General features: G+C 36.3%; 1 protein-coding gene across 9 annotated transcripts in view; it reads right to left on the bottom strand.

Annotated features, from left to right (window-relative positions):
- The window catches only part of LOC116150816 (ankyrin repeat domain-containing protein 26), an 88,511-nt gene that overhangs the window by 13,709 nt on the left and 59,026 nt on the right, over window positions 1–15,776 (bottom strand). For 6 of the 9 annotated variants that reach the window (XR_010378138.1, XM_064480188.1, XM_064480186.1 and 3 more), the window contains 9 exons: window positions 13,537–13,691; window positions 12,874–13,044; window positions 10,484–10,517; window positions 10,061–10,202; window positions 7,708–7,918; window positions 6,333–6,513; window positions 5,339–5,476; window positions 3,388–3,900; window positions 1,735–1,914 (listed from right to left, as the gene is read on the bottom strand). Coding sequence is in view for 8 of the 9 variants with exons in the window: in XM_064480188.1 (XP_064336258.1) it covers window positions 1,735–1,914; window positions 3,388–3,900; window positions 5,339–5,476; window positions 6,333–6,513; window positions 7,708–7,918; window positions 10,061–10,202; window positions 10,484–10,517; window positions 12,874–13,044; window positions 13,537–13,691 (1,725 nt within the window). In the remaining variant the exon portion in view is untranslated. The remainder of the gene's footprint in view (window positions 1–1,734; window positions 1,915–3,387; window positions 3,901–5,338; window positions 5,477–6,332; window positions 6,514–7,707; window positions 7,919–10,060; window positions 10,203–10,483; window positions 10,518–12,873; window positions 13,045–13,536; window positions 13,692–15,776) is intronic. The other 3 variants (XM_064480193.1, XM_064480189.1, XM_064480190.1) reach the window with 2 other exon arrangements.

Here is a 15,776-nt window from a genome sequence, read left to right as displayed (position 1 = left end):
ACTTGTTTCTTAGGTAGGACAGTAAAAGACAGAAATAGATTAACTGAGCTTCATCAATGTTAAAAACTTCTGCTCTTGAAAAGACACCATCAAGAAGGTAAGAAGGCAAGCTTCAGAACAGGAGAAAATACTTGAAAATCCTATATCTGATCAAAGACTTACACCCAGGATACAAAAAGAACTCTTACAATTCAATCATAAAAAGACAATCCAATTTTAAAATGGGCAAAAACCTGGACAGGCAGGTCTTCAAAGAAGATACACAAATGGGTAAGCGCATGAAAAGACCCCCAACATTCTCAGTCATCAGAAAAATGCAAATCAAAACCACAATGAGATGCCAGTTCACACCCACCAGGAGAGCTAATGACCAGTGTTGACAGGGATGCATAGAAACTGGGAGAATTACACACTCTGGATAAAAATGTTAAATGGTGCAGCCACCCTGGGAAACAGTATGGCAGTTCCTCAAAAGGTTACACACAGTTACCATATGACCCATACGACAGCATTTCCACCCTTAAGTCTATTCCCCAAAGAAATGAAAACATGTTTACGCCAAAACTTGGATGGAAATGTTCACAGCAGCATTATTAGCAAGAGCCAAAAAGCAGAGGCAACCCAAAGGCCCATCAACTGATGGATGGATAAACGGTTTAGCCCCACAACCGAGCAATGTTCAACAATAAACGGAAATGGAAATACTGACAAGCGCTGTAACGTGGATGAACCTTGAAGACGTTTTGTCTAATGAAAAAAGCTGATCATGAAGGACCACACAGCATGTGATTCCACTCATGTGAAACAGCCAGAACAGGCACATCTATAGAGACAGAAGTCAGACTGGTGGTTGCCTGGGGCTGAGGGGGGCGGGGGGCTGGAGGTGATGGCCAAGGGATGCAGGCTTTCTTTTCGGGGTGATGGGAATGTTCTAAAATTGACTGTGGGGACAGCTGCACATCTCTGGATACACCAGGAGATACTAACTATGCATCCTAAATGAGTGACTTATACGATATGTGAATTTATTTGTTTTGGTGGAGGGAAGCAATTAGGTTTTACTTATTTATTTTTAGAGGAGGTACAGGGGATTGAACCCAGGACCTTGTGTATGCTAAGCATGCACTCTACCACTTGAGTTATGCAATCCCCCCTATAATATGTGAATTATATCTCAATAAAGTTAAAAAAAAATCCAAAGGCAGGATCTAGACAATTTTCTTAATTCTCTATTTTCGGTGTACAGACATGGTCTGAACTTCTCCATGCTTTGACAACATACGTAAAATGAAGAGAAAATGAAGGCAATGCCTAACTTCAACTGGTTTTTACAATGACCTTTCTGCACAAGTTACTCTGAAATCCATGATATGAATACACACAGATTCTATACCCATTCACAAAAGTGAAGAAGAGACATGACAATTTTCTGGAACATGCCATGAAACACTGTCCTCTGATTTTATCTAGCTTGCCTCATTGTGGTGAGAGATCACTAAACAATACTGTTTAATAGGAAAAACAAGTTAACTTCTGTGAGGAAAGATGTATAATTTTCAACTTCTCTAAGAGTAAATATTGTAAGAAAAAATATATAAAGAAATGGTAGGATGAAAGTCAAAGTTTAAGAAACAACTGCATTATAAAGATAATAACTGTAATTACAATGAAGATACAAAAGAAAGCTGTCCCTGAAAAGCTAGTGTCCTGCAACACTCTGCACTGCACACTCACGGCCAACGTGCTGAATTTCACACGTACTGGGTTCGCAGTTTGACGTGATTTCCTCTCTGACTCCTGTGTCTCAGCTTCTACATCAGTCTGATGATGTGCCGTCACCTCCAGGGAAGCTTCCAACATGGACGCTTTCTTTCGGGTGTCAGTCAGCTCTTGCTGAAGCTGTCTCATACAGGCCTAAAAAGATAACTCTGTTACTGATTTTTAAGTCACCTTATCATAAAACTACATTAATAATATGTAACTCCAACATATGGACTTTGAGAAATATCCCCACAGACATCAATTCACCTTCTTTTCCTCATAGGTACACATTCCTGTTTATTGAACTTCATTTAAGACACAGAAGGCATGACCCTCCTGCCTTACCGACAGTAAGTTAACTTAGACAATGGATGCAGCCCCATCAGCCATTCCCTGCCCCTCCCAGGAAATGGCCAAGGTTTACCCCCACTGAAGTCTCAAACAGAAAGGGGCGTGTAGGTGGGATGAGTGGTGGTTAAGTTCCACACTGTGGAACATTCTCCCTCTTTCTCATTAGAGGCTTAAGTTCAGAGTTCTTCACATATTCAATCTGGTGTTTAAATCCTTCCAATAGACTCCTATCTCACAATAAAAACGAGGTTATTCCAATGGCCTTTGGGGACCTGAGACAACCTGGCCTCCCCTGCCTCCTGGACTGCAGCTCCTACGGCTCCCCCCACCCCTCCCACTCACTCCCTTCCTGCCACTCAGGACTCTGGCTGCTCCTCCTCAGTCTGAAAATGGGACCCCAATGCCAAACTCGTACATCACAGAGCGCTCCAGTTCCTCTGTACTGGACAAACTTAGATCCAAATGACAGTAACTGAGCCTTGAAATGAGAATTGTGAGCAAATTATTTGAAAAAATATTCAAAGTAAATTGTAAATAGAACAGAGGAGACTAAGTCAAACACAGTTTTGCTAAAATTTACATGTGTCCCAAATTATGACTGAATGAAAAGTAGATGCCTTTAAGGAGTGGCGAGGTCATAACAATACATAACTTGAGATGGAAATATTTCTAAATTTAATTCCAATTGACATGAATAAAAATAAAATTATATCAACTAAAAATACATGAAAAGCTACTGAACGAAAAGTACTGCAACATACAGCATTTACACATCAGTTCATCTGGGAAATCTGGATTTGACTGTCCAGGTAATCCACACAATTGAATCTTTTCTCTCTCTCTCTCTCTCTTTTTTCTTTTACTTTTTTTTGTTCACACAACTGAATCTTAATTTCAAAATACTCATTTTAGGTCTGAGCATTTCATTTATCTGCTTCATCATGATACTAAAATGTGGTGACAGGAAGATTAAAATCATTTGGGCACTGTAAGAGTAAATTACTAAGACCTGCCTGTATCTGTCAACAACTTATAGCTAGCTTAGTCTCCTAGAATTTCAGGTGACACGGCATCTTTACTCAAAGTAAAGCACCTCTCAGGTCTAATTTTTGTTCGCTGGATACAAGATATGCTTTTAGGCTGCTTTACAGTGTATATATTTATAGCCCACACATTTTTTATGTTCAACTAGTTTCAACATTCAGCTTTCATCAGATACTGCTTTGAATTTTCTTTGAGGAAGTCTGAAAATTAGTTCCCTTTCTGGGTACTTACTTCCATTTCTGCTCTGTCCGTTTCATACTGATACAGTCTGTCCTTTAAACATTTGGATTCATCAATTAATTCCTTGTTTCCTTCCTCCAGCATCAGAACTCGTCTGCTCATGGCTTCAAGTTTTCCCATGTGATCCGGAAACAGCTCTGGGATATTAAGTATTGTCTTTTCACTTCTGGCTTCATTTTGAGCAACTTCCAGTTGCTGTCGAAGCAACATGTTTTCACTTTGTAGTTTACATATTGTCTCCTTCAGGAATGCCTGCTTTCCAATGTATTTGTTGACTTCCTCTTGTTTGCTTTGAGACAAGGCTTCAGTTTCCTTGTTTGAACACTGGGCTTGGCCTCGGTCTCTATGCACACACTCTAATACCAACGTCGTTGGTCTAAGAGCATCTCTCCTGGGATGGAGCTCAATTTCTGGGCCACGGAATTGACTTTCAGCTTCAGGAAGTTGCTGAGGAAGCACCTCGCTGCTATCTTTTGGGTCAGACAGCTCAAAATCCATTGTGTCCTGTAAGTGAAACCCCTCATCTCTTACTCTTTGAACTGTACTCAACACACTGACATATCATAATTTCCTTTGAAGTGAAAGACTAATCTCTTAAGTTTATGCAACAGAAAGTTTGCAATAACTGGGTATCCAACTGGGAAAACTTAAGGTGGATACAAATCTCAAACTTTGAACAAGCAGAAATCCCCAAAAGTTCAAACATTTAATTAAAGACAGTGAATCCATGAAAGTAAAAAAGAAACCACAAAAGGATGTTTAAGAAGCTCAGAATCAGAAAGGCCCTTCTTTCTTTGAAATACAACAAACCCAGAAGGCTTAATAGAAAATGAATAAATCTGACTACACTTAAAAATTATACCTGACATCTAACCTTTACAGCTACCCCCAAAGTAAGAGCCTTAGCTCTGTATATATTTGGACAGGTTAAATTTCCAAAAAATTTTCTTCCTGAGAATATTCCATAAATATTCTCTCTAACATTTTTAGAGTGAGTTATAAGAATGACATCTACGGATAAATGATAAATCTAAGCACTGTACTAAGCATGTCTACAAACATCAGTTAACTCATTTAGCTGTGACAAATCTGGAATAAAGGGTTAAAAACACAAGCAAGCTGCAGGGTTTTCCCCGGGGCTTCTGAGTCTACGACTCTTACACCAAACCAAAGCTACTTCTCTAGGATAAATACATAAACACAAGAGAAGCCTTCTACTTCCCTAATGGTGAACACACTAAAGGTAAAGGTCAAATTTACAGAGCTCTTCTTAGAAAATCAGGAGACTATTTGCTTCTGCAATAATTGTTTTTCTTCTTCATGGTGTTTATAACAGTAATGGATGTAAAATAGCAGGGAAATACAGTGAACTGTTTTATTAAAAATAAAATACTGATCAATAAATTATCACTAAGTATAGATTGCAGCATATCTATCACTATATTCGAAAGCTCCCTGTACTGAAATCGGATACCACATGGAGCAGAGCGTTACTTTTTATCACACGTAGGAGAATGACACCCAAACTACGGTTTCTGAACTGGCTATACTTTTTCCTCCTTACCATCAGTGGAAATGATAAAGTAACCTCTCCAATCGTCTATCAAAGGAGTGAGATCACTGCCAGAAACTAGAATGCCTGCCGTTAGTAGCAACAGTTTTGAGATAATGGAGAGTTCATCGATTCCTATGGGAAATATGAACAGCCTCTCCTTGGATGAGGCCATTGTGAATGTCACTACGTCACTGTTGCCGGCAAGTGGATTTGAATTCAAAGTATTGCTTTATCCAATGGACCAGAAATGAACCCCCCAGAAAATATATTTACATATATAGGCTTTTAAAACCCTCTATACTTTCTGTACCTACAGTATTGGTTTTTAAACTATGTAAGTATACCAATTCATACACACACATGTTTGAAGATGACTAAAGAAAATACCTTAGCATTCATTTTCTTATTAGCCTTTTCTGCCTCCTTTTGTTGGGAAAGATGATGGGCCAGGATTTCATCTTGTATTACTCTGGCATTCTGCTCTCGAGAAAGTTGTCTCTGAGCGTCATTTTGCTCTTCTAAAACCTGGAGACGTATTTCATTAGGTTTTGGGTTTTATACCATGAAAAAAAGTCAAAAAAAGCTTAGGAGGGGAATCTTTAAAAAAATTTTTTTTTAAAACTGTTAAAAAGAAGTAGCCTTTTTAAGCACTGGGATCTTTAACGCACATAAATAACTCAAATTCTAATATATATGACAGCTAAATTTATCACAGAGCAAAAACACAAGGGATGTAGTATCATGAAAGAAAAAGGTTTTTTTTTTTTTTAACATTTTAAATTGTTATAGTCATTTTACAACGTTGTGTCAAATTCCAGTGTAGAGCACAATTTTTCAGTTGTACATGAACATATATATATCCATTGTGACTTTTTTTTGTCGTGAGCTACCATAAGATCTTGTATATATTTCCCTGTGCTATACAGTATAATCTTGTTTATCTATTCTGCATATGCCTGTCAGTATCTAGAAATTTTGAAATCCCAGTGAAAGAAAATTTCTTTATAAGGCATTTAACCAATTCTATCACAGTCACAAGGCAATTTAGCCTGGATTTTAACTTCAAGTAGCCAAAATTAACACACGGATTTGAATTAGACTTGTTACTTTGTTGAATGGACCAAAACCGTCAATCCTTATGTTAATGATTAAGCTCAATTTAACTTCCATTCCTTCATTCAGAAAAGACACAGAGCATCTATTAGATGCCAAGAGCACCAAGAAATTAGTAAGTTAAGCTCTAAATGTCATAGTTCATATTCAGGATGAGATAACTTTTATTTGTTTTAAATGAAAATATAGATTAATTCAAAAGAATATTATAAATAATATTGACGAAACAGTGTTAGAGCTATGAAATTTTCACATAAGACTAATTTACCTGATTTGGTTTATTCCTTATGCTCTTCAGTTTGCATTCTACTGCTCGGGCAGTGCTTTCAAGTCGTTGTTTCAGGTAAACTTGCTCATTGTATTGTTTCTCTTTTCTTTTCAAGTCATCCTTAGTGTTTTCATATAATGTATAAGCATTTTTCTTCTTTGTTTCTTGTTCTAACGTGAATCTGCAGTGAAATATGCTTACCTTAAAATTTATTTTGTTAGAAAATAAAAAGTTCATTTTATGATCTCGTTCTTCACATGCTGATTTATTACCCTAATGGAATTTCTATCTTCTCAATTATTTTTTCATTTCTAAGTCTCACATTTTAAATTCCTCACATCAATCTCTTCATAAAGATAGACATATATCTATAGATAGATATAGATATAGATATAGATACAGATATAGATATAGATATAGTTTCAGTCAAGAGTAACTCTCGACAATAGTGTAGGAAAGAAATTTTGCAATTATTCAGTAAGGTTTGAATTGAAAATTACCCTTTTTTCCCCCACATAGTCATAAATTACTCCTTCATTAGGACAGAGAATTTAGTTACTAATGAAAAGAGAAGTTGCTATTTAGAAACAGGTTTGTAAGTTCATGAGAGATAAAATTTCAACTTCATGAAGTATTACAGGGACTCCTAAATGACCTCCAGAGGAAGGTAACATCCGCAGACGTCTTTTCCAGAACACAGACCCGCTAATTAGCATAATCCAAGGGGAGGCTGGGGAGTCTACTCCCTGATGCCCTACACTTTATGTTTCTTCTTTTGCAACACTTTGAACTTACCTTGTTGAATATTATTTATTTAGTAAATCATTTTTAAATCCCTTTTGGTACAAGGCAGGATCCATATTAAGTAATTAAAAAATAAAGAGTAATCCATGCTTTCAGCATAGACCTTTGAACTAATCTGATCTCTGTATGAGAGAGATGCTGAATAAACTAACCAGTAATCACTTTCCACTTTACTTTTTAGTCCATCCATTCATATGTTAAAAATCAAACTGCATAAATTTTTTTTAAAGTTTCTGCCTTGAGAAAAATGGTCATTTCATAATTCTGCAAGTGGGAATGTAAATAATATGAACTTTCTGGAAGACAATTTAGAGATAAAGATCAAAGATCTTTTTTTAAAGAAATATAGAATGAGGAAATATATAATATATATAATATATATACATATATATATACACATATATAGCTGTTATTTCCAAGAGTCTCATATTCCACAATGTTAATGAAATTTTCTCCCCTGTAAAACCCCAAAAGGTTAAGTTAGCAATTTTAAGACTTCTCCTACATACCTACAGTACTAAAGTAAATATAAAGAGTTCAAATATTTCTTTAAAAACAAGAAATTCACTACCTCATGCTGCAGAGCTCTCGTTCCCACTCCACATTTTGAAGTTTTAACTGTGATTTTGCTTCTCTTGTTTTCAGCAGCTCTGTTTGTAGCCAGTTCACCTTATTTTCCATTTCTTTAATTTTTCCTCTAAGTAGTGCACAGTCAGATTCTTTCAGTTCTGTTGATCTGAATGAATGAACTGGATCCTGAATTTTCAATAACCTATCAGAATCTGCATTAGGAAGAAAACATAGAAACAAAATATATAAATAATTTTTGTGTATAAAGAACTGCATTTTCACATTCATTCATCCATACATTGAACAAATGGATATTGAGCATCTATAACGTGGAGGACATTCTTCTAAGCTCTGCAGATATTAAAAGAATGACAAAGTAATATTATGAACATTATGCAAATAAATTTGACAATTCAGATGAAGTGGGTAAAATTCCTTGAAAGAGAGAAATTACAAAAGCTCAATTAAGAAAGAACAAATAAGCTAAAAAGTCCTGTATCTTAAAAACCAAAAGTCCTATTTAAAGACCTTACTACAAAGAAAATTCCAGTCCCAATGGTAACACTGGTGAATTCTACCAAATATTTTAGGAAAATTTCATACCAATTCTACACAAATTCTCCTCAAAAAACGAAGAGGAAGAATTATGTCCTCATTCTATAAAACTAACATTACCCTGAATCCAAAACCAGACAAAGATATTACAAGAAAGAAAACTAATGTCATGAAAATGGAAGTAAAAATTCTAAACAAAACATTAGCGAATTAAATCCAACAATACAGGAAAATTCGTCGTGACCAAGTGGGGTGTATCCCAAGAATGCAGGGCTGTTTTAACACGTAAAAATCAATGTTATTCATCATGTTAACAAACTAAAAAAGAAACCATATGATCATGTCAGTGGATAAAAAAAGGCACTTGCCAAACCTCAATGTCTATTCCTGATAAAAACTTCCAGCAAACTAGGAACCAAGGGAACGTCTTCACTATGACAAAGATCCGTGCTAAGCCTACAGCTGACACCATACGCAATGGTGAGAAACGGAATGCTCTTCCCAGAAGGTGAGGAACCGGACAGGAATGGCTTCTCTTACTCCTATTCAGCACTGTACTGGAGCCAGTGCAATCAGGCAAAATGAAGAACCAAAAGACATCTGGATGGGAAATGAAGAGGTAAAACTGTCTGCTAATCAGCGGGGAATGTGATTACATGGTGCGAGTCAGCTGACTCCAACCTGTGGGCCGGGTTGCTTGCTTTGGTAAATAAAGTTTTACTGAAATACAGCCACGTCCATTAACTTGTGTATTGTCTATGGCTACTCTTGTTGCAACAGTGACAGAGATGATTAGCTGTGACAGAGAATGTAGTTATTGGCTGCAAGTCTTAAACGTGAACTATCTTTAATAAGACAGTAGTTTAAAGAAGAAAGAGCTTGACCACCTTTGGTTACGTAGAAAATCTGAGAGAATCCATAAAAAGGCTACTAGAACTAATCAATGGGTTCAGCCAGGTTGGAGGGCACAGAGTCAGCATACAGAAATCAGCTGTATTTCTATCATCAGAAACTAAAATCTAAGATATATTATTTTAAAACAAATAAATAAAGATATACTACTTATAACCACACTGAAAAATAAGAAATACAGGTAAACTCATAAAGGACCGAAAGACCCAGACACTAAAAATTCTAAACTATTACTGAGAAAATCAAGGAAGACCAATATAAACGGAGAAATAAACTTTGTTCGGGGTTAAAAATTCCGTATTGTTAAGAAGTCAATTCTCCCCAAATTAATCTAGAGATTCAACATAATCTACATCTAATCTCCAGGACACTAGCAGACATTTTTTTCTTTTTTCCTACATTGACAAGCTGATTCTAAAATTCATGTGGAAAAAAGGGTAATAAAATGAAACAAAATGAAGCCAGAGGACCCTGGCCTTTAACCATGGAGCTGTGAGAAGCAGGAGCTGTATTTTAAGCAAGGGGGTAACAAAGATCTGAATTTTAAAAACTATCTAGTAATCATGGTTGCGGTGTAGACCAAGGTCCCAGGAGGCGGACAGCATAGAAGAAAGTCCTGAGGTGATTTCAGTGTTCTAGGAGGGAAGCAGTGATAACCTGACCTTGGGTGAAGGCGTAGGAGCAGCAGAGCCAACAGAAAGTACAGTGAGTGGAAACGGTCACAGCCCCTGGCTGGCAGCCCACAACACGTCTGATTCTGCTTAACACAAGGCAGGTTTCTGAGACGCAGCGGACTGTAACGTATCCGTGCTCCCTGGGCAGTACTGGGTGTGCACACGTTACTGCGAGACACTTAAAAAGGCTTTGTAGTCACACGGGGGTCCTACCTTTACTCTCCGGGCCAAGTTGTTCGAGTAGCTTCAGGGTATTCTTATAATTAGGGAAAAGCGACTCGCAGTCCTCGGAAGCTGTTTCCGGTGACAGAGTTAAGTCATCGAGGTCATCCACAGAATTCATCTGCTCTTTGACCTACAAATAAATAATGCTATTTCACAGTGTCTCCAACATAGTTATAAAATATGCTCAGTGTACAGAGGTGATAAATATCCATCTTTTTATGAGAGCAAAAACACAGACACTTCTCGAAAGAACTGATTTTTGTCAAAAGGCTAACTTAATCTATAGTGTTTCTAAATTATTTTTAAGTAAATGTCTCTACAACAAAGGAAGATTTTGTTTTCCCACTCTTTCTTTTATAAGTTTTTTTTTTACCACAGGAAAATATTTTTATAATTAATATTTTACTATACCTTGTGCATTTTAGTAGACGTTTTCTTTGAAGATCTGAAAAAAGAAAAAAGCAATTCATTTAAGCCAAATACTAAATATTGAAAGTACAAGAAATATGTACATCTATTATTTTTTATATAAAATCTTTGCACTGATAGTTTTCAATACAAGGGATTAAATGAAACAGTAACATTAAAGGACAAAGAAAGTACATCAATTATATTATGAACAAAGTATTAAATTTAGATCAAGCGGACAAGCAAAGGAAAAGGAAGAACATAACATTACTTGTATTATTTGACAGGAAAAAATATACCAGGATTTTCTTGTTGTTGTCTTTTTCAATAAAAACTGGCTTTTATGGCAATAAAACCTATTTGGAAAGTATTACTTAAGTCCTTATATGAAGGAAACCCTTTTCCAATAACCATAACAGCTTTTTTGAGGACATAGTATGCAACCGCTATGCATTATTATCAGCATTTTACATGTCTTAAAAACATTTTAATCCTCACAACAATCCTGGGAGGTAGGTAATACATTAGGTACTTTACCCAGGAAGAAAATGAGGCACAGAAAGGCTAAGTCACTTGTCGAAGCCCCTATGTCTTCCCAGAATTCCAACCCAGGCAATCTGACTTCAATACTTGCATTTCACAATATGCTAAGAAAGTAATATTTATTTTTAAGTATTTTTAACTAATGTAGTAAATGAATCTCTATTATTATTCTATGTCTAGGTATAATTATAAATAATCTCTGGGGCGTATGTCCAGAAGGAACCCTACTTCAAAATGACACCTGCACCCCAATGTTCATAGCAGCACTATATACAATAGCCAAGACATGGAAATAGCCTAAATGTCCATCAACAGAGGACTGGATAAAGAAGATGCGGTATATTTATGCAATGGAATACTATTCAGCCATAAAAACCGACAACCTAACGCCATTTGCAGCAACATGCATGCTCCTGGAGAATGTCATTCTAAGTGAAGAAAGCCAGAAAGAGAAAGAAAAAAAAAAAACATGAGATCACTCATATGTGGAATCTAAAAACAAAAACAAAACAAAACATAAATATAAAACAGAAACAGACTTATAGACATAGAATACAAACTTGTGGTTGCCAAGGGGGCAGAGGGTGGGAAGGGACAGACTGGGATTTCAAAATGTAGAATAGATAAACAAGATTATACTGTATAGCACAGGGAAAGATATATAAGATCTTATGGTAGCTCACAGCAAAAAAACTGTGACAATGAATATATGTATGTTCACGTGTAACTGAAAAATTGTGCTCTACACTGGAATTTGACACAACACTGCAAAACGACTATGACTCAAAAAAATGTTAAAATAATAACAATAATAATTTCTGAATCTTAACACCTATTTTTTAAAAATAAAAAGACTTTAGACCTAGGCAATACTGGAAATCTACTTTTAATAAAGATTTGCTTTTGCTGAAGAAATTAATCAGCAGGCATTCATTATCCATTCAGCTGTTTGTTCATGCATTTGAGATGTCCTTATGGAGCATGATAGCTTTTTTAATTTAGAACTTAGTGATCCAAAAGTAATCATCTGTGATAGTTAATAGTTTATTACTCTATTGTATATAAACAAAATCTTCCCCTTCTTCCTAGAATCTAAACAAATATTAAGTTAGTATAATCTGGTATTTTACAATAGCACACAAAGCCATAGCCACTCATGATGATACTGTCAAGGACACTATAAAATTTAGAATCATCAAGGAATGATTAAACCCTATTCAGTATGGCCTAAGTGTTTGTATAGTTATTATGAGTATACAATTTTTAAAAATTTATGGACGATGGTGTAACTTTAAAGTCATTATCTGCATATTCAATTGGGTAAGAATATTACACTTCAGAACTAATGAATAAGCCCTTACAACAAAACTATACATGACTAGAAGTTTACTACAATATCTTAAAGATAACATAGTACAATCAATACACTTTCTAATATCAGAAACGCAAACAAAGTTAAATTGAAAAGCACGTCTTCTATGGAATCATATCCAACAGCACACAGACATGCTCTACAGACTACCATCTCATTAAAAAAAGAAAGGGAACTCCCACGAGCCCCACGTTCCCCTTCAGTTATCACCCAGTCCTCTCCTGCCTTCCCAGTGAATGTTCTCTGAGGGGCTGTTCACACTGACTCACTGCAGCCCGGCTTCCATGGGGACGTATTATTGAAACTACTTCCGGTCAAAGGCACTTGTCCTCATCTTAGCCTTTCGGCAGAGTTCCTCCGACACAGTTGAGAATTCTCTTGCCTTGGCCTTTGCACCATATGCTGCTGTTCTATTTCCAGAGAAGGTAACCACTGCTAATACGTCTTCACCTAGAAATAAAGAATTTGTAGATTTTACCTGCCACAACCTTGATCTCTTTCACTTAAATTGCTGTTGTCATTCACGTGTAGGAGACCACCAGCCAGCGAGGCAGTCTTCGCAAATACACGTGAAGTCACAGGTGCTTTTAATGTCCGTTTTTCACTTTCATTCTTCTTTACTTCTGTCATATACGAGCCAGGACAGCTACTGCAAAACAATCCATAAAAAAGCCAATTTTTAAAAACTAATTCTACTGATAAATTAAGAAACAACAATTTTTGTAAAATTCCAACTCTTACCCATCTTCAATCATTTATTAGTTCACAAAATGGTTATCAAGTGCCAACCATAGGCAAGGAAACACAAATTCTTCCTTCAAAGACAGATACACAATTATGATACAATGTGATACGCAAGAGCTGACATGCGGAAAGTAAAGTGAGCATAAGGAAGGCTTTACAGAAGAGGGGAAATAAACAGGAGGTCATGAGCAAAAGAGACAGGAGGAAATTATTCTACTTAAGAGATTAGAATGTGAGCACAAAGATTAGGCACATGGCATTTAGGTGTGTCCTGGGAACCTGGAAGGAAGAGTACAAAATACATGGAAGCAAGTAGAGAGATGAGTCTGGGAAGAAATTCTGAACAATATCTAGGGAAATAATACTTACCTACTGTTGAATACTGATCTAGGCTTACCTATCAGAATTTCCTTTGTGCAGAGCAGGAAACTGCTGATCATCAGTTTTTCCCCTCTTCCTCTGCCGAGTGAATCCTTTGTAATAACTGCCATCACACATGGTTTCTGATCCTTTCAGTTCACTACTTTTGTTCCCGCTCTCTTCTACTTCAACCTTTAGTGAAAGTTTGATACAAAGGGTAGTTACTACTTCATTCATTATAAAGACTTTTTTTCACTCATTTTATCATTTGACTCAGAGTTTGCCCTGGTTTCAATGATTAAAATATTTTTGTGCTTATTTTAATTTTATCATTTCAAGTCATTGAAATGTTTGTAAATTCTGCTTCTTTCTCTTTGAGGAAAACAAACAATTTCCAAAATTTCAAAAAGGACTTTCTGAGTGTTGTGCTCTTACATCCACTCCTCCCCATGTGACTGGCAGAGACAAAGAAATAAAAAGACAGAGGCATGAAATTTGTCCTCTTCTGTCTTTACCACCTAGATTTTGCATTAAACAGCCAGATTTAGGAGATTTCACACCTTGGTGCTTCAGTAACAGAAAGGAAACATTCTTCTTTCTGTGCTAAAGCTACCCTTTCCCCACTACTTTTTATAATTCTTGTTTCATTTGGATCCTGGGGTATCAAAAAAGTGGTGTTTAATAAAATACATAAACCCAAGTTTACCAAACCCACGTTTACCGAAAGGAGCAGAGTGAAACTGATGAATTGCCAGTAAGTGTGGAATTCTGCAAAAGGAATAATGCTTCCCAATTTCACATTCAATAACCATGACCATTTTATAGCTAGATGGCATAGGAGTAATGAATGATCTACTTTAGCCCCAGTGTTTACTGATAATGGGAACACAACCAAGAAAGGTTAAGTGATTTGTCCAAATTCCCTAAAGCAGTATTCCCCAGCATTTTACAGTGTCAAAAGAGATGATACAATTCTGTAACACTGAATCTAATGAGCTACCAAGTAAATTCATCAAATTGATCAGATAAGTTAAAAGTGTGTCTTTGGCAAAGTTGGGGGCAGGGCTCATCTCCTTTTTCTATTAAAGGAGAACACCTTCAGATTTCTATCTTTAACACTCTTTGACCTCACACAAAAGAACAAACACACACATTTTAAAAGTCTATTACTACAAGTAAAAAAAATCATTCAGTGCATCTCAAAACTCAAGTTTTCCCCTTTGGAGATAAGTACTGAATTTCTTTTGCTGAGAGTTCATACTACCTAGATCATACAATCATACATGTCAAAACTTACTACATTTTATTAAATAATATAATGTAAGTGTCTGACTCAACAGAAACACCCGAAAGTGGTGATTCAAGAATATGTGGGAGCACATGTATTCTTAAGAATATCTCAAAGTGGCCATGATGGAATTCTAAGTGTTCAGTGATCAGTAAGACAGATAAGCCCGCACTCACTAACGCACAATAAACAGCTCAGTTTAGTGAGCTTGTGCTTATATCCTTTCTCTCAGTCACTGCTTCCTCCCCATTCTATGGAAGCGCAACTCACATTTAAGCCAATAGATTAAAACAAAACAAAACAAAAAAACTCACAAAACCCCTGAGCTTATTATATTTCCTAAGCCATTTCACTCGCGTTTATTCCAGCTCAGAAGGTCACGTGGCACACAGCTGAATTACTTTCCCACTTCATATGAAAGACTGGTACAGACACTTAGGGTGATTAAGGAACAAAACCCAGGAAAATACTTCCCTGAGTTCCTGTTATTTAGATGGCAGAAACGGTCTGTTTCTACACGATTACATATCTAGATGACCCCGTTTTATACATAGGCTATTTTCATAAGCGGAAAATCAGATCAAATATGGATCAGAATGGAAGAGATTATTGATAAAGAGAAAAAACAGAGTAGCAGCAAAGGAACTTCCACCTCTTTCTGAAGCTGAATTTTCTTTTTCCAAAGCCAGGAATTCTACTTGTAACATGCCTACCTCATTCTTAAACCTTTGCATATCTTAGTGTAACTTTTAGATATACTTTGGGTGTTCTGTTACCATTTGATGGAGAAGAACTCACATTTCCTAATTCAGGGTCCATGATTTTAGAGTTATTAGCACCACAGTTATCTGCAAGCAGTGGCTTCTGGAGCTGGTTTGGTTTATCTTGTAAGTATTTGAAACAGCAGACATATCGTGACTTTTTACTTGAATCATGTGTTTCATCTCACCGAGCGGGCAAGCCACAAACCAAAAAGGCTTTTTGGATCA

This window comes from Camelus dromedarius, chromosome 27 (genome assembly GCF_036321535.1).
Source record: "Camelus dromedarius isolate mCamDro1 chromosome 27, mCamDro1.pat, whole genome shotgun sequence".
NCBI classification, from domain to species: Eukaryota; Metazoa; Chordata; class Mammalia; order Artiodactyla; family Camelidae; genus Camelus; species Camelus dromedarius.
Note: the sequence above shows the minus strand (reverse complement) of the source record. Positions and strands in the feature narration are given on the sequence as shown.